At 45.4% G+C, this 18,112-nt stretch overlaps 1 protein-coding gene and 1 pseudogene across 3 annotated transcripts in view; both read left to right on the top strand.

Moving 5' to 3' along the window:
* The window catches only part of Hmgb1-ps18 (high-mobility group box 1, pseudogene 18), a 600,236-nt pseudogene that overhangs the window by 52,684 nt on the left and 529,440 nt on the right, over positions 1-18,112 (top strand).
* The window catches only part of Zc3hav1 (zinc finger CCCH-type containing, antiviral 1), a 50,299-nt gene that overhangs the window by 22,961 nt on the left and 9,226 nt on the right, over positions 1-18,112 (top strand). The window contains exons 4-9 of one of the 3 annotated variants that reach the window (NR_174122.1): positions 2,415-3,423; positions 3,689-3,784; positions 4,889-5,012; positions 9,119-9,293; positions 13,427-13,547; positions 16,573-16,675. Coding sequence is in view for 2 of the 3 variants with exons in the window: in NM_173045.3 (NP_766633.2) it covers positions 2,415-3,425; positions 3,689-3,784; positions 4,889-5,012; positions 9,119-9,293; positions 13,427-13,547; positions 16,573-16,679 (1,634 nt within the window). In the remaining variant the exon portion in view is untranslated. Of the gene's footprint in view, positions 1-2,414; positions 3,426-3,688; positions 3,785-4,888; positions 5,013-9,118; positions 9,294-13,426; positions 13,548-16,572; positions 17,316-18,112 lie in introns of those variants that run through there. The other 2 variants (NM_001398725.1, NM_173045.3) reach the window with 2 other exon arrangements.

Raw genomic sequence — 18,112 nt, 5'->3', positions numbered from 1 at the left:
CCTTCCTTTCTTCCTTTTTTCTTTTTATCTTTTTTTTTTTGAGACAGGGTTACTCTGAGTACCTAGCTGTCCTCAAACTCCATCTGGAGGCCAGGCTAGCCTCAAATACAGTGATCCACCTGTCTCTACCTTCCTAGTGCTGGGTTTAATGGTGTATGCCACCATGGACCAGCTCAGCCTGCTTTCTTATAGAACCCAGAACTACCAGCCTAGGGGTAGAAACACCCACAGTGGACGGGGCCCTCCCTTATCAATCATTAATTAAGAAAATGCCCCACGGCTGGGTCTTATTGAGGCATCTTTTTCAGTTGAGGTTCCCGCCTCTCAGAAAACTCTAGCTTGTGTCAAGTTGACATAAGACACAACTGTACTTTTTTTTTTTTTTTTTCGGAGCTGGGGACCGAACCCAGGGCCTTGCGCTTCCTAGGCAAGCGCTCTACCACTGAGCTAAATCCCCAACCCCACAACTGTACTATTTATTTATTTCGTGTGTGTGTATAGCCATATGAGTGGAGATCAGAGGACAACTTACAGAAGTTCTCTCTTTCCCCAGATTAACCCCAAGTCATTCAGGCTTGGTGGTTTTTATCCACGGAGCCATCTCACTGGCTCTGCTTGTCTTTGTAGAGTGGATAGAGTAGAGGCCAAATTTATGAAGGGAGTAGAATCCCTGACTCTAAGATGCTTCAACGAAGCTACATCTCCTTGTACTTGGAGAACAGTGTGTAATTAACAGGAGACTTTGGCCCAGAACCTGTCATCGTTATTCCTTCCTCACAGCGAAACTATGAATGGTGGTGGGTTTGTTATTTATTAATCTTACTTAGGGTAAGGAAACAAACGAGTGTTGTGTCAGGCAGCTTTAAATCACACTTAGAAGGCCAGACAGTGCTGTGAAGATTCCACCGAAAGCCAGGTTTTCGAGCCGAGCACACGTATGCCCGTCTTTCACGCCACCGCGCTCTGAACAGAGTGTCTTCAGAGGTCTGTGAGCAGCCCACAGTGTGTGGGAGAGATGTGAATATTATTGTCACTTCCAGTTAGGCTGTGCAGTTAGACATCGTGACGGGGGAGGCTTGCTTCTGCTACATTACTGCTGACCCCTTTCCTCTACCAGGACAGTACATAAACACACACCACCCCGCCTACACCCACCACCCCGCCTTACACCCACCACCCCGCCTACACCCGCACCTTTCCAATGCCTTCCCGAAACAGACAGACTTCACACACCAGGTCACTCCTGCCGGCTTCACTGCTTCCTAGCAGATAGGACTTTTCTAGAGAGAAGACGCTGCTTCAGCAGTGTTTCTAGGTTTCTTTTTTTCCTCTTCAATATTCATAGTGTAGGGTAGGCTAGCCTAGAACTTGCTGCATAGCCAAGGCTGGACCCCTGCCTCAGCATCCCAAGCACTGTAATTATAGGCACGAGCAGCCCCGACTGCCTTCAATTTCGGCTCTTCATAATAAGTTTGGGCACTTGTTGTGGTAAATATTAATTGGGGGTTTCTACTCTACCTTAAATCATTTAGTTTCCAAATACAAAACTTATATTTATAATAAGCCTTAAAGCACTAGAGCTGGGCAGATATCAAACCTCTGTGCTCTTTTGTCTACTTCCCTGTCAATAACACTGAGATACAACTTGTCATGTTCCCCCTGGGCCGCTCCTACTCCAGCGGGCTGGCCCTCGTGGCCTTGTGCTCATGTCGAGATCCGCCTACCCCATGGTTCCTTCTCTCAGTCTCAGACCCCAAACCTGGGAACCTAAGACCCGCCCACCTCTCTCCTGCCCAGGCCCTAGTCGTAAGCGTCTTTATTCACACAGTAGTTTTAAATTAAGGGTTTAGGTTTTGCACAACAAAAGCTGTAAGATTCACTGTCTGGAGGCAACTAGACCATTACTGTACACAGCAACAACCAAACCTCAGGAGGCACTGAGGGAGCTAGAGGAAGAAGCCTGGGAAGCTCGTGGCTTAGGTGAAGTCTTTGCTTGATCTCAGCAGTCTTTTACCGGCTGGTTTCAGTGTCAGAAATGCCTGTTCAGGAACCCAGATCACACTGAGTGACATCTCTGCCACTTCTCTCCTTTGCTGCACTTCAGCTGTCATTCACTGTCGTAATGAACACTAACTCAGGACTAGAGTCAGGAGACACCCCACCTGGGGTCTTGGGGAATGGAGTTCTCACTAAGTTCTAGGATCGGCTAGAAGAGCTTTGGGGTCCTCCCTTGTCTTAGCCACGTATTGCTGTTGCCGTGGACTCTGCCAGGTTGCAGGTTCAGCCTACGGTTTGCAGCCACCAGTTAGAAATCTCCTATGATAGAACTCACTTACAAGGCTGGACAAACAGAGAGAACATAGAGGTAGGAACTGACCTGAGCTTCAATTTTCTCTTTGGGTTTCTCTTTCCAGCTGCCCATCCACACCGCAGAGGCGGCGCACACAGAGACAGAAGCAAAAGCAGAGACCGCTTCCTTCACAACAGTCTAGAATTTCTCTCACCTGTTGTCTCACCTCTGGGATCTGGTCCGCCTAGCCCAGATGTCACCAGCTGTAAAGATTCCCTGGAGGATGTGTCTGTGGATGTCACCCAGAAGTTCAAGTACTTGGGGACGCACGACCGTGCGCAGCTCTCCCCAGTCTCATCTAAGGCTGCTGGTGTTCAAGGACCCAGTCAAATGAGAGCAAGCCAGGAGTTTTCAGAGGATGGGAATCTAGATGACATATTTTCTAGGAATCGTTCTGATTCATCATCAAGTCGAGCCTCCGCTGCCAAGGTGGCACAAAGAAATGAAGCTGTGGCCATGAAAATGGGCATGGAGGTCAAGGGCAAGAAGGAGGCTCCAGACATCGATCGGGTCCCATTTTTAAATAGTTATATTGATGGGGTGACCATGGAAAAAGCATCGGTCTCAGGAATTCCAGGCAAAAAGTTCACAGCCAATGATCTGGAAAATTTGCTATTACTTAACGACACTTGGAAGAATGTGGCTAAGCCCCAGGATCTGCAGACCACAGGCAGAATCACTGACAGTGGCCAAGACAAGGCATTCCTGCAGAGTAAATATGGAGGAAACCCAGTGTGGGCAAGTGCATCCACCCATAATGCCCCAAATGGCTCTAGTCAAATTATGGATGAAACTCCTAATGTCTCTAAAAGTAGTACCAGTGGTTTTGCCATAAAACCAGCAATTGCTGGAGGAAAAGAAGCAGTCTATTCTGGAGTTCAGAGTCCGAGAAGCCAGGTCCTAGCTATGCCTGGGGAGACTACTACCCCTGTACAGAGCAACAGGCTGCCTCAGTCGCCTCTGTCTTCCTCAAGCCACAGAGCTGCAGCCTCTGGGAGCCCTGGCAAGAACTCCACCCATACCTCTGTGAGCCCAGCCATCGAGTCTTCAAGGATGACATCAGACCCCGATGAGTGTAAGTGGCCTAGGGGACTCGCAAGGCTTGAGTGCACAGGGAAAGACAAACGCAACACCATGGCATTGAATCACCTACCTGAGAATTGCTGTCATTTCTTAGCCTCCGGTACCCTGGTGTCCACAATTCATTCTACAGAGGGGCTGTGCAGGCTCTCAGGAGCATCCTGAATCCAGGGATGCCCATGAGTGTGGACCCCCTTATGACATCTTCCTCAGTGAGGCCGGATTCCCCATTTCTGATATACATTGTTTGTTTTGCAGATCTCCTACGCTACATCCTAAATCCTTTATTTAGGATGGATAATCATGGCCCGAAGGAAATCTGTCAGGACCATCTGTACAAGGGCTGTCAACAGAGTAAGTAAGCCGCATCCCTGTAAGATGTCTTTAGCCGCCGTGGAAGCTGCTGCTGTGCGTGTGGTGCACATCAGTACTCACTGGAGAGCATGCTGTCGCTTTTGAGTGATCTAGGGAATTGGATCATAGGGTGATCTGTTTAATGTTTGGAGAAGACATTTCCATCGTGGCTCAGCTATTTTTCTAGTCCCTCCCCTTTTACTCCTTTCCTCTTGCTGTCTCTTCAGTCTTTTTTTTTTTTTAATCTTTTACAATATTTTGTGTGTGTGTGTGTGTGTGTGTAGTGCAGTTTTTATTTTCATAAACACACCTATTACCCCCTCTCATTCCTGTCCCTCACTCCCTGAACCATCCCCTTTTCCAACAAGCCCTCCAACAAGTGTGTTCGTTTTTTGTTTTTTTTTTTTTAATGACCCACTGTGTTTAATCAAGATGGCTTGCATAAGCACAAGTGTGGGGCAATTGGCATCTGAAATATAAATTAAAAAATTATCCAATTAAAACAAAAACAAAAGCAAATGCATGGCACCCAATCCAAATTGGGTATCAGGTACCAGCCTAAGGAATTCACGATTCCAGTCAGATTGGAATGGAGTGAGAGCAGTTAGTGGGATTCATTCTAGAAGAGATGACTGTTAGGCTAAGACTTCAAAGGAAGACAAGGGCTGTCTATCCTAGAGAGCTCCTAGTCTCGGCCAGAAAAGGGTGCGGGTCCTCTGGAACTGGTGTCACAGATGGTTGTAAGAGGCCATGTGGGTGCTGGGACTCGATCCCAGGCCATCTGGAAGAGCAGCCAGCTAAGCCATCTCTCCAACCCAGATTTTATTTTCTAATGGGTTTCCGTGGGAACCAGAGTAAATGACACACAATCCAAACAGGGACCAAAGTGACGGGTGGGATAGCGTGGTCTTGACCGAAAAATCAGTAGTGGAGTTGAACAGTGATCTTGAATTGCTTAGGGGGGTTGGGGATTTAGCTCAGTGGTAGCGCGCTTGCCTAGCAACCGCAAGGCCCTGGGTTCGGTCCCCAGCTCTGGAAAAAAAAAAAAAAAGAATTGCTTAGGAACCCCAGCACTTGACCGTAAAACCCTTCTTATCGCTCTAGGCCACTGCGACAGGAGTCACTTCCATCTGCCCTACCGGTGGCAGATGTTCGTATATACCACTTGGAGGGACTTCCAGGACATGGAGTCTATCGAACAGGCCTATTGTGATCCCCACGTTGAACTGTAAGTTGGTGGCTGCCCTCTAACTAGCGGGATCTGCAAGCTGAACAGGGGGCAGTTTCAAGCTCGGCCTGTGGTACACCAAGCTGCTTGGTGCTAGAGACTCTGGGAAGATTTAGTCACTCGAGTGACATAACAATGATGAGTGTTTGATCCATAGCCGTGTCTTGTGGAAAAGCACAGTACAGAGGTCAGCTCATACTCCTAATAGCGCACCACTATTAAAAACAGTAAAGGAGGCCAGGGAGATGGCTTAGCGCACGAAAGCGCTTGTCCCCAAAGCCTGACAACCTGGCTTTGCTCCCTGGAAGTCATAAAGAAACCAGATGAGGTGGCCCACACACTAGAAGCTGGTGGCCATTCAGCCCAGGGTATACCACATAACTAGAGAAAGAAGAAAGGCCCTGCTCCAGGAAGGCGAAAAGAGAGAACAGCTCTAGCAAACTGTCCTCTGCCTTCTAATTGTGTGTTGTGTTCTGTGTGTCTCGCTTCTGGGACACTTGAGACAGGTGATTCTCAGCCTCACCTGCATGGTGAGTTCCAGGTCAGCAAGAGAGAGACCCTGTCTCAAAAAAAAAAAACAAAACAAAACCCATGATGGACTAAAGTTTGACCTCTAACCTTCCTGCACACATGTGCACATGCACACACACCCCCACACACAGTTTGAGTAAGTCTGTGGTCTAGTACAGACATTTGAATATGTACCTACAATTTTGCGTGTGCCATCTCTGTGTTCTAGAGGCCTCTAAGAAGGTGCCTTGGATTTCTGCGTTTGCTGCCAGGGTTGGCGAGGGTGGTAGTCACATGACCACATTTACTTTTGGTGTGCAAGAAAGTGAATTTAGATAGATGTTCTGTGTTGCCGCATTCTGCCACTAGGGGGCGGCATTAGCGGTTCTCGTATGTAGATATGATTCTTTTTGCCTGGTGCTCTCCCCCTCTCCCTCCAACATTTCCTTCTTCATAAATCCAGCTCTCAATCTTGAAATTACTGGTGTTTAATTTTTGAGGAGGAGTTTGGAGCGTGGTAACTGGTGAAGTTCCTTCAGGTCCTAGCAACACACTGCAGGCTTTGTGAAGCCTGTCACTAGCTCTTCACCCACCATATAGGTGGGGAAACTGAGGCTTTGGCTCTTAAACAATGAGCCTGCAGCGCTAACTTTATTCAGAGACCATTAAAAAGTTTCTGAGGTTTTTTGGGGAAAAAAAAAGAGTGGAATTTGTTGTGCTGGAGAGATGGCTCAGTGGTTAAAAGTGGTTAAGGACTGCTCTTCCAGAGGTTCTGAGTTCAATTCCCAGCAACAGCACGGTGGCTCACAACCATCTGTAGTGGGATCTGATGCCCTCTTCTGGTGTCTGAAGACAGCTACAGTGTACTTGTATAAAATAAATAAATCTTAAAAACAAACAAACAGAACAGCAGCTCTCAAGCTTTCACTCAGCATCAGAGCATCAGCTCTCTTGAAGCATATTGAGGGTCTGTGTATGTTGACGAGGGCTCAGCAGATAAAATCACAGCTGTGTAATCAGGGTGAACTAAGTTCAACTCTCAGAATACACTGGGGAAGGCGAGAATTGACCTCTACATGTAGTAGTTCTTCGACCTACATGCATGTGCTTGTATGCACACACGCATCATGCACATACATACATGCACATAAAAACACACATCATATACATAAATACACATACATACATGCACATCTTATACACACACCATACTTACTTTACTGATGTATCATACACATCCTATCAATTGCACACACATTACATGTCATATACACAACACATCATACACACACACACACACACCATAGACACACAATAGACATAGCCCCTCACATCACACCTAAAGAACTCATACAACCCACAAATAGAAATGAAGTCTGGGGGTTGGGGATTTAGCTCAGTGGTAGAGCGCTTGCCTAGCAAGTGCAAGGCCCTAGGTTCGGTCCCCAGCTCCAAAAAAAAGAAAAAAAAAGAAAAAAAAAAAAAGAAATGAAGTCTGTTGTAAAGTTATGTAAAGAACTGTAAAGAAAGCTATCTTGTGGGGCTGAAGAGATGGCTCAGTGGTTAAGAGCACTGACTGCTCTTAGGTCCTGAGTTCAAATCCCAGCAACCACATAGTAGCTTACAACCATCTGTCATGGGGATCCAATGTCCTCTTCTGGTGTCTGAAGACAGCTACAGTGTACTCATATACATAAATAAATAAGGGCTGGAGAGATGGCTCAGAGGTTAAGAGCACTGTCTGCTCTTCCAAAGGTCCTGAGTTCAATTCCCAGCAGGTACATGGTGGCTCACAACCATCTGTAATGGGATCTGGTGCCCTCTTCTGGCCTGCAGACATACATGCAGGTAGAACACTGCATACATATTAAATAAATCTTTAAAAAATAAATAAATAAATAAGTAAGTAAATCTTTAAAACAAAGAAAGCTATCTTGTACACATGGAAGTAGGAAAGCAAAAAAGGTAAATGGTGGGTTTTTCACTTTGTTTTCTAAAGTGGGGTTTCTCTGTGTAGCCCTGACTGCTCTGTAGACCAGGCTGGCCTTGAACTCAAATCTCCCTGTCTCTGCCTCCTGGGTGCTGAGATAAAAAGCATTTGCCACCAAGCCCGGTCCTTTTTTTTTTTTTTTAAAGATTTATTCATTTATTATATATAAGTACACTGTAGCTGTCTTCAGATACACCAGAAGACGGCATCGGATCTCTTTACAGATGGTTGTGAGCCACCATGTGGTTGCTGGGAATTGAACTCAGGACCTCTGGAAGAGCAGTCGGATGCTCTTAACTGCTGAGCCATCTCTCCAGCCCCCTTTTTTTTCTTTTTTTTTTTTTGATAGTGTTTTACTATTGCTATGATATTTGACCTTGTCACTCCTCTTATAGTTCCTATGTTATTTAGACTATTTGAATTACAATAAATCTTTTTCTTTTGTTTTAGTTGAAAAAATGAGTTTCTAAACACTAAGCCAATTTGTTTTATGAACAGTTTTATTCTTTCTATGGGGAGGGGGGAATTACTTTACATTTTCCCTTTATGTAAAGTTTTTTTTTTTTTTTTGGTTCTTTTTTTCGGAGCTGGGGACCGAACCCAGGGCCTTGCGCTTCCTAGGTAAGCGCTCTACCACTAAGCTAAATCCCCAGCCCCAAGATTTTTTAAATTTCTTTAATGTGTATGAGTGATTTTGGCCATTTGCATGTGTGGATTTCTTGAAGTTGCAAATGGTTGTGAGTTACCATGTGAGTTCAGGAAATTGAGCCCAAGTCCTCTGTAAGAGCAGCCAATGTTCTTAACCAGCCACGCTGAGCCTTTCTCCAGCCACTGGGAACCTTTTTTTTTTAATGAGGGAAAAAAAGGAATCTCTCTTTTGCATTTATTTATTTATATATTTATTTATTTATTTATTTATTCATTCATTCATTCATTCATTCATTCATTCATTCATCATTAAGGCCTCACTGTGTAGACCAGGCTGGCTTCCAACTTAGAGACTCCTCTGCCTCTATTTCCTGAGTCCTGGGATTAAAATGCACCACCACACCCAGCAGGATTGTCTTTTTTGGGGAAACCATTACCTGTTGTCTTAGTTAGGGTGTTACTGCTATGGACAGACACATGACCAAGGCAACTCAGGTTCAGAGGTTCAGTTTATTATCATCAAGGCAAGAGCATGGCAGCATCCAGGCAGGCATGGTGCAGGAGGAGCTGAGAGTTCTACATCTTCATCTGAAGGCCGCTAGGAGGAAGGTCTTAAAGCTACCCCCAGACTGACACACTTCCTCCAAAAAGGCTACAGCTCCTAATAGTGCCACTACCTGGGCCAAGCATATTCAAACCACCACGCATATGTTGTACAGACAAGTTACCTGTCTGTATTTCAGGGTTTTGTTTATTATGTGTTAGACCGGGAGCTGTGCAAAGGAAATTTAGGCTCAATCCTCAATACCACTTAGAATGCAAAGAGTCAGAGAAATGGAGACAGAACATTTAAAGACCCGTTGCAGCCCTAAAATTTAAATTCTATGCTCATGGTAGGGGTAACCAGAATGCTGGAAATAGAGGTCACTGAAGTAAACTTTCTACCTTTCTCTCGAAGCATTTTGATAGAAAACCATCAGATCAATTTCCAGAAAATGACCTGTGACTCCTACCCCATCCGACGCCTCTCCACTCCCTCATATGAGGAAAAGCCACTTAGTGCTGTCTTCGCCACCAAGTGGATTTGGTATTGGAAGAATGAATTTAATGAATATATCCAGTATGGGAATGAGGTGAGTACCATTTCCCTTTGAGGGGGAAGAAGCAAGCCCCTTGGGAGGCTTTTTCACTTGGGAGACCCAGTTCAGTCATATGTCCCTCTTTCTCATTCTGAAAGATGCCCAGAGCTGTGAATTAGCTTTCTGTGTATCAGTTCCAGATATATAGCCAGCACACAGGGTGGAAATGAGGACTCAGGAGACCTGGGGAGAGGGATGTCTCCAAGGCTGTTGTACTGGCTGAACACCTTAACCTGCTCTAACCATGTCTGGTCACCAGGATTCAGTCAGAGTTTGGACTTACACGAACTTGACGCTTCTAGGCTGACCCACAGCGGTGACTTAGTAAGAAGGAGTAGAATCTGGATAAGCTGAGCATCTGTCCTTTTGTGAAAATGTCTTTTTCTTTGATTCATAGCTTTAAAGGGGTGAGGGATAGGAGGAAAAGGCAGAGCGAGAAATGTCTTCGAATCAAAATGACTTTGAAAGAAACAAACGAAGCCAAGAGTAAAGGACAAAGAAATGACAATGAGGTTCTTCCTAGTTTGAAGTGAGGGGACATCGGAGCTGCCAAAGCAAAGAAAGATGCATTAGAAGGACCCAACGTCTCTATGAGAAACACCTTACCTGCAGGGCAGGGGTGCCACTGGGAGGCCACCATGCCTGCTGGAGTGTAATGTGTCCTATGGAGACAAGGGTGCTGTGGGAGGCTGTGTGCAGTAGGTATGTGGTAGGGAGGGGGCTCTACAAGGGTCCCTCCATCCTCAGTGCTGCACACAGTGCTTTCCAAAGGTCTCAGCAGCACACGCATTGTATCAAAGAATCTTCCAAGGAACCTAAATGAGCAAGGAGTGGGGCAGAGTTGCTGTTTTGAAATAGGCTCGGTGCCAGACCTGATGTCTCGGTCCCTGTATTGATCTGCTTTCCCTCGAGGCCAGGCGGAACAGAGTTCTGTCCACAGTGGGCTCCTGTGTCATGGAACTGTCCAGACTCTTCTCGTGGTCAAGCCAAACATGCTGTTAAAGTGTAGTTGCATGGACGTGATTTTGTCAAGTGCTGTGGGAGTAGACATTATAAGCCCAAATTGATTAACCTTGGGAAAGATGAAAATAAACTATAGGCTCTTGGTTCCTATGTTATGTGTTCAATGTTCTGTCAGATAAGGAAGAAAGATCAGGAAACATTTATCCTAGTGACACTAGTGCCAGAGACCGGAAAGAGCTATCAGTAGAGAATAGGAGGTATTTAAATTTAAATTTAGGGCCACTGACTCTAAGGTGCCTGTCACCAAACCTGAGAACCTGACTTCCATTTCCCCCACAGAAGTAAGTAAATGTAATTTAAACATCAAGTATGTCTAGTTCTGTAGATGACATTTCCTAATAAAACATCGAGAAACTTCACCCACAACCATAAGGGTGCATGATATCCTATCACTGGTCACCAGCCAGCCTCGGCTACATATTGAGACTAACCTGGACTACATTTTGAGATCCTGTAACAAATGAATGAAAGGAAGGAAGGAAGGAAGGAAGGGAGAAAAAAGAAAGAAAAAAGAAAATTTCTGAGCACTTTTTTTTTTTAAAGCATTATTTATTTTATGTACCTGAGTACAGTACACTGTTGCTGTCTTCAGACGCACCAGAAGAGGGCATCAGATCCTATTACAGATGGTTGTGAGCCACCATGTGGTTGCTGGGATTTGAACTCAGGACCTCTGGAAGAGCAGTCAGTGCTCTTAACCACTGAGCCATCTCACCAGCCCCCATTTCTGAGCTCTTTAATACAGACTTTTTTCTGGAACAATCAGACTACAAAGATGTTAAGATATAATTTTATTACTTAAATTACATTGTGTGCGTGCGCGCGCGCACGTGTGTGTGTGTGTGTGTGTGTGTGTGTGTGTGTGTGTGTGTGTGTACATACATGTGAGTGTGAAGATCATCAGAGGGAAACTTTAAAGAGTTAGTTCCCTCCTTCTGTCATGTGGGATCTGGGGATGGAATTCACGGCCTCAGTCTAACCAGCAACCTTACCAGCTGAGCCATCCTGCCAGGGCTAGGACATAATCGTAAGTGTGCAAAACAAAATGCAAAACCTTTGTGCAGTGTGACGCGAGTGAGTTCTTGTACTGCTTGGCTCCATCATGGCAGATACGGAGTTGGCTCTTCTTTCACTAAAAGGGAAAGAGGGTAAAGGTATGCGCTTTTTTTTTTTTTTTCCCCGGAGCTGGGGACCGAACCCAGGGCCTTGCGCTTCCTAGGCAAGCTCTCTACCACTGAGCTAAATCCCCAACCCCAAGGTATGCGCTTTTATCTGCTTTCCCTCATGGTGCAAGTTCGATCCCTGGGACCCACATGGTGGAAGAAGGAAACTGACCTCTACAAGCTATCCTCAGACCTTCCCAGGGGCACCCTGGCTCATGCACGTCCCCTATCCTCCCACTAAATAAATGTCAAAAGCTTAAAAAGAGTATATCTAGGTCAGGCAGGCGTGGTAGCACATGCCTTCAATCCCAGCACTTGGCAGAGGTAGTTGGATCTCTGTGAGTTCAAAGCCAGCCCAGTCCACATAGTGAGTTCCAGACCCCTGTGTCAAAAGCAGGGGGAGCAGTGTATGGCAGAACGCTTAATAAAATAATGAGCCAGGCAGTGCACTGGGGAGGCAGAGGCAGTAAGATCTCTGTGAGTTTGAGGCCAGCCTGGTCTACAGAGTGAGTTCTAAGATAGCCAAGGAGAGCTACACAAAGAAAGCCTGTCTTGAAAAGCCAAGGCAGGAGCTGGAGAGATGGCTCAGTGGTTAAGAGCAATGACTGCTTTTCCAGAGGTCCTGAGTTCAATTCCCAGCAACCACATGGTGGCTCACAGCCATCTGTAATGAGGTCTGATGCCCTCTTCTGGTGTGTCTGAGGACAGCTACAGTGTTCTCATATACATGAAATAAATAAATCTTAAAAAAAAAAAAAAAGGCAAGGCAGGTAGGCAGGTAGATAAAATGAAATATAGTTAGAAACTGTGATAAGAGACAAGATGGAAGGGGAAAGTGAAACATTTTATCAACAACATTCAAATGCAATGAGTTAGACTCCTATTTTTTAGGGTGATTTTTGTATTTGTGTTGGGTTGAATTCATAACCATCTTCAGCTGCACCACACCCTAGAGCCCTGCTAGTCAAAGTGAGGTTCACAACCTATCACCTAGGTGACGTTCAAATGCTGATCCAAGTCCTTCTCCTAACTCCTGAACAGTATTTAGTCAGTTCCCTGGTGTACTTCCCGTGCGTGAGATTTTCTTTAGAAAGTCAGTTTAAGGCACAAAGCCGAAGAGACAGTTGAAGGATACAAGGCTTCAAGCTATCAGGATAGGAAGTCTCTAGGCCTTACAAGGATTTGCCCCCTTTTGGCTGTTCTTTGAGTCAGAAAGGAGGTACATGGAGTACCAGATACCACCCAATCATGGCAGTGACCTGTTTCAACCCTCTCTGTGTTGGTGGCCACCGCATCAAGCATTTTCATGATTTGGCTTCATAATTGGATGTTGAAGCTTAGAAGTCTTCTGCCTTTTCTTCCGGCCTCATGTCCTGGCTGGCACATACCCAGACAGACTCACTCTGCATTATGTGTGAGTCTATGGGATGCATGCAGGCCCCTGGCCCTAAGATATTTTCCTCAGGTGCTTCTGTTCCAGGCCTCTCTCCCGGTGGGCACTTTCCTGAAGGAAAGGAAGGCCTAGCAAAAAGCTGAATGTCACTAAAGAAAGCATGAGCTCCTCCCCATGTAGGCAGTATTGCTATCTTCAGCCCCTCGGCTCTAGTTCTCAAGGAAGTGTTTGGCAACTGCTGTATCTCGAGCCCCTGAATGTAGGGTTTTACGTCCAGTCTGCACTTGCCTGTTTCCAGTTAAGGGTGTGTGCTAGGGCTGGGCCACACCACAACTAGAAACAGGTTTTGTTTTGTTTTGTTTTTTTTCTGTAAACAATGCGTCTTGGGGTTCCCAGTGTGATCAAATATCCTGCAGCAGGCCCTCGAAGCAAGTATAGCCAGCACTGTGAGCCTCCCTGATTGTGTCACTAAAGCAAAACTGTGAGATAGAAGGGTAGAGATTTCCCAAAAGTCTTTACCTATGTCTTCTTCATTTTTGTGTGAATAGAGCCCAGGCCACACCAGCTCTGACATCAACTCTGCGTACCTGGAGTCTTTCTTCCAGTCTTGTCCCAGGGGAGTTTTGCCATTCCAGGCTGGTTCACAGAAGTACGAGTTAAGCTTTCAAGGTGAGTTCTTGTCTTTGGTGGTGTGGTCTGTCCAATCTGGCACTGAGCACACAAGAGTAGATGGTGCATATCCGTGTCACGCCCAAGGCCCAGGGTCTTTTTTAGCTGGGGGAATAGTCTCTGCGAGTGGAGTGATAGCCGGTGGCCTGGGGCCCTGTTCCCAGCAGACTTTCTGTGCAGCCCCCAGAAGAGCCTCCAGACTCTCTGCCCACTTCTCTCCCAGTACTCAGAGGTTTGGACAGACATCTCTAGAGGGCTCTTCAGCTCCGTCAGATTATGTTTCTGATTCTGGGTGGGACCCTTCACTATTTAGTTTTGGATGACTATGGTGGAGAGCTTGGGCCTCTGGACAGCCTTAGACATCTAGAAACTTGCTCTTCATGCCTTGCCTCTGGATCATTTATCTCCTCCACTTGGGCACTTGGCCAGTCACCATGTGTAGTTGAACCTCTGTGGGAAGGCGTTCTGGGTAGCTGCCACCAGTCTGTTATGAAGTGAAAGAGAAATGAGCTCCAAGGCCAGCTTGACTGAAAGTCCTGTCCCCTTGGGATCATGCCTCAGAGACATGCCTGCAAGTAGCCAAACACTTGCCCTTTCAGGGCCAGTTTTGAAGAAGTGAGACTTTCTCAAGTCCTTAGCTTTCCCAGTTGTCTCTGAGGCTTGAGCCATTCATTATGTTGTAAACAACGTAACTTTCGGGATTATGTGACACCAAACGCTTTTGGAGATCGACCTGGCATTCCCACCAAGCCTTGTTGAAATATGCCCACTGCTTCCTCTCCTCTGTGTCCTCTAGACAGTGAGTAAAGAAGCTAGGGTATCAAATGTCAGTCGGTTGTTGGGGGTCAGTGTCCTAGCTTGTTTACTAGCTAGGACAGTGTCCTAGCTAGCATCTCTGTCGCTGTAATAGACACCATTACCAAAAACAACTGAGGGAGGAAAAGTTAGGACAGGCCAAGGCAGGAGTTTGAGAGACACCACAGAGGGCTGTTTCTTACTGTTCCCCTGGCTTACTTTACTTTACTATAAAGCAAAGTGCTCTAAAGGTACTTTACCACCTTACAGAGAACAGTTCAGTCTGCCTGGGCATGGCACCGCCCACAGTGGGCTGGGTCTCCCACCTAATCAGGAAGTGAGAAAAATGCCTCCCAAAACTAATTGGAGCTGGGTGATGGTAACCCATACCTTTAATCCCAGCACTCAGGAGGCAGAGGCAGCTGGATCTCTGTGCGTTCGAGGCTGGCCTGGTCTACAGAGCAATTTCCAGGACAACCAAGGCTACATAGAGAAACTCTATCTCAAAACTCCACCAAAACTACCACCACCAACAAAACAAAAACAGAAACAAACAAACAAACAAAAATAATAAAACCCTAGTGGAGACCCAGGGCATGTCTTTAATCTCTGCACTTGGGAGTCAGAGGCTAGAGAATCTCTGTGAGTTCCGGGGCTATTAGGAATGCATGGTGAGACCCAATCTGAACACAAAATACCCCCCCCCCACCCCCAGAGCAAAACAGACAAACTTGAATGAGTTATTACCAAGTGAAAACCATTGTACTTCAGATTTGTAAGCTACAGTGGGTGGTGTGGATCAAATGTGGGCCCATTAGGTGAGCAGCCTGTGCTCTTGTTGATTGAGCCATGTTTTTAACATCAGAGCCATGGGAAGACTTTGAGTATCATTGCAGCAATATCCAACTCACCCGTTTGATTTTATTTGTTCTGTTCTATCACCCTGACCGAGTCCTAATGTCTCAGTAAAATGAATCCATTTCACGTACGCAGCTGGCTGAGCATTGACATTACATATGACACATTTCCATCTGTCCAAAAGTTTGCCATGCCTCCTTTTGTCTTTCTTTTTTTTTGGTTCTTTTTTCTTTTTCCGGAGCTGGGGACCGAACCCAGGGCCTTGCCCTTCCTAGGCAAGCGCTCTGCCACTGAGCCAAATCCCCAATCCCTTGTCTTTCTTTCTTTTGTGGGTGTCGGGGGCTAGGGGTGTTGAGACAGGGTTTCTTTACATAGCTCTAGAACTTGTTTTGTAGACCAGACTCTACTCAACTCACAAAAATCTACCTGCCCCTAGTGCTGGGATTAAAGGCAAGCACACCACTGCCTAGCCCTGTTCTGACTTGTTTATAAGGCCCCACTCTACTAAATCTATTAAAAGATTCTCAAAGTATATATTCACACATAGCTGAGTTCTTTCATTCAAAATAGTGGGTTCTAGGGCTGGAGAGATGGCTCAGCGGTTAAGAGCACCCGACTGCTCTTCCAGAGGTCATGAGTTCAATTCCCAGCAACCACATGGTGGCTCACAACCATCTGTAAAGAGATCTGATGCCCTCTTCTGGTGTATCTGAAGACAGCTACAGTGTACTTATATATAATAAATAAATAAATCTTAAAAAAAAAAAAAGTGGGTTCTAGAATCATTTATGTTGTGGTATGTATAGTAGTTCTTCACTTTTATCTGCTGAATAATATTCCATTGTGAATACGTTTTATAGTTTATTATCCACCAGTTGCTTTCCAGTGTTTGGTCATAAGTAATGCAGCTCTTTTTGTGTGGATCCAGGTTTTCATTTATTTGGGTAGTGTTCCTAGATATGTTGGACTTTATGAAAAGCTCCAAAGAGAAATATTGTTTTATATTCTAGCCATGCATGGTCATTGAAAAAAGTCACTCTTGGAATTTTGAACCAGGTCTACAGTTGCTTTATCTAAAATTTCTCTTCTCTGTGCATGTAAGATTCATTCATGGTACACACCTTTAATCCCAGCAATCAAGAGGCAGAAGCAGGTGGATCTCAGTCAGTTTGAGGTTAGCCTGGTTTACAAAGTAAGTTCTGGGACAGCCAAGGCTAAACAGATAAACCCTGTCTTGAAAAGAAGAACAAAGACGAAATAAAGAAAAAGATTCAGTCATGAATGTTTGCTGTAGAAATGACCTCTGAGGGAAAAATGAGTCATTTTCTAGTATCAAGTCTTAATCTTTATTTTATTTCATTTTTGTCTAAAGGGATGATTCAGACAAATATAGCTTCCAAGACTCAAAGGCATGTTGTCAGAAGGCCAGTATTTGTTTCTTCGAACGATGTGGAGCAGAAGAGAAGAGCTCCAGAGTAAGTGTTCTGAAGCTGTTAGCTCTGGCCATGATCTTGCTGCGTCGTGCTGCATCATGCATCTGGATTCTGTGTTGTTGGGAAGTTCCTGCCTCTGTCTCACTGCAGTTTCTATTTGATTTACCTATGAGTAAGGAAGATTGTTAAGCAATGTGGCATAACTGAAAGTTTCCTGGACCAGGGGGCCAAGGGGTGCAGGCACTTGGTTAAGCTTTGTGTAATAGATATAAGGTTTGGATTTTGGGTATAGGGTGGGAAGGATACTATATCATTAAACCAGCATTTGCTTTTAACTTACAGGGTATTTTAGCAGCTCTCCATACTCTGGGTCACACTTGCTCCAGCTGTTACTGACTGGATCAAGGGGTGTGCCGGCAAATACACTGGGTTTTTGTTTTGCTGAGGGTCCTCTTTCTGTCTTTGGTTGTGCTGTGAGGGCAGGGGGCTGAGAAAAAGGCTTAAGCTAGCAGCCTGGTGAAGAGCTGGAGAAAGATCAAGTTGGCTAAAGGCATTGGTTTTAATTTTAATTGATTTCTAATCATTGTACCCATGGGGCATTTCAAGGTGGGTTTTGCTGTGGGGAATTCATTGTAACTTGCCTATCTGCTATGAAACTCAGTAAAGTCTCATTGTTCACAAACTTTGCAGTTGGATTTTTTCCCTCTGGGGGTGTGTGATATATGAGTCAGGTTTCAAGGCAGGTGTAAAAATCAAACTGTTCTAGATTCTTGTAGCTATGAGAGTCAAAGGTGGGTTACCACAAGGCGACATGGAAGTAACATCCAGAAAGTGCAGACAGGCAGAGAGTCATGTCCAGGAGGACGCTGCAGGATGGAGCAGCTTGGTCCAGGTTCTAGATTACCTAAGTTCACACCTGCCCTCTGTTCGTTAGCTTCAGGGATTTGGGTAGGGGAACCACGCTACCCCCTCTCATCTACATAACATGCTTAGCAGCTGCAGTGTGCTCACTGCTGAAATACACCTCAGACCCTGGGAACAAGGCTGGTGTGCCTCGTGCTCAGTAGTGACAGCCTCTTTGGTTTGTCTTCCTCCTGGTATTAGACTCTGTGACAACACATATGACATCTACTAAAATTGACAGTAATTCATTAACTATCATGTAATACCCAATTCACCCAATGTATTTTCCCATTCTCTTTGAAATTACCTTTTGTAGTTGATTTTATCCCTAAGCTGCTTTTAAACTATTTAAGTGTACCTGTCTCTATTTTTAAAAAATGTTGTGTGGGGGGCTGGAAAGATGGCTCAGTGGTTCAGAGTACTGCCTGGTCTTCCAGAGGACCTGAGTTCGGTTCTCATCACCCACGTAACAGCTCACAACTGTCTGTAACTACATCAATGCACATAAGATAGAAATAAGTAAATTATACAAAAATTATGTGCATGTGCATGCATGCTTATGATCTCACCAATTCT

This window comes from Rattus norvegicus, chromosome 4 (genome assembly GCF_036323735.1).
Source record: "Rattus norvegicus strain BN/NHsdMcwi chromosome 4, GRCr8, whole genome shotgun sequence".
NCBI classification, from domain to species: domain Eukaryota; kingdom Metazoa; phylum Chordata; class Mammalia; order Rodentia; family Muridae; genus Rattus; species Rattus norvegicus.
The sequence above is the reverse complement of the archived record's forward strand: the minus strand, read 5'-3'. Positions and strand labels throughout refer to the sequence as shown.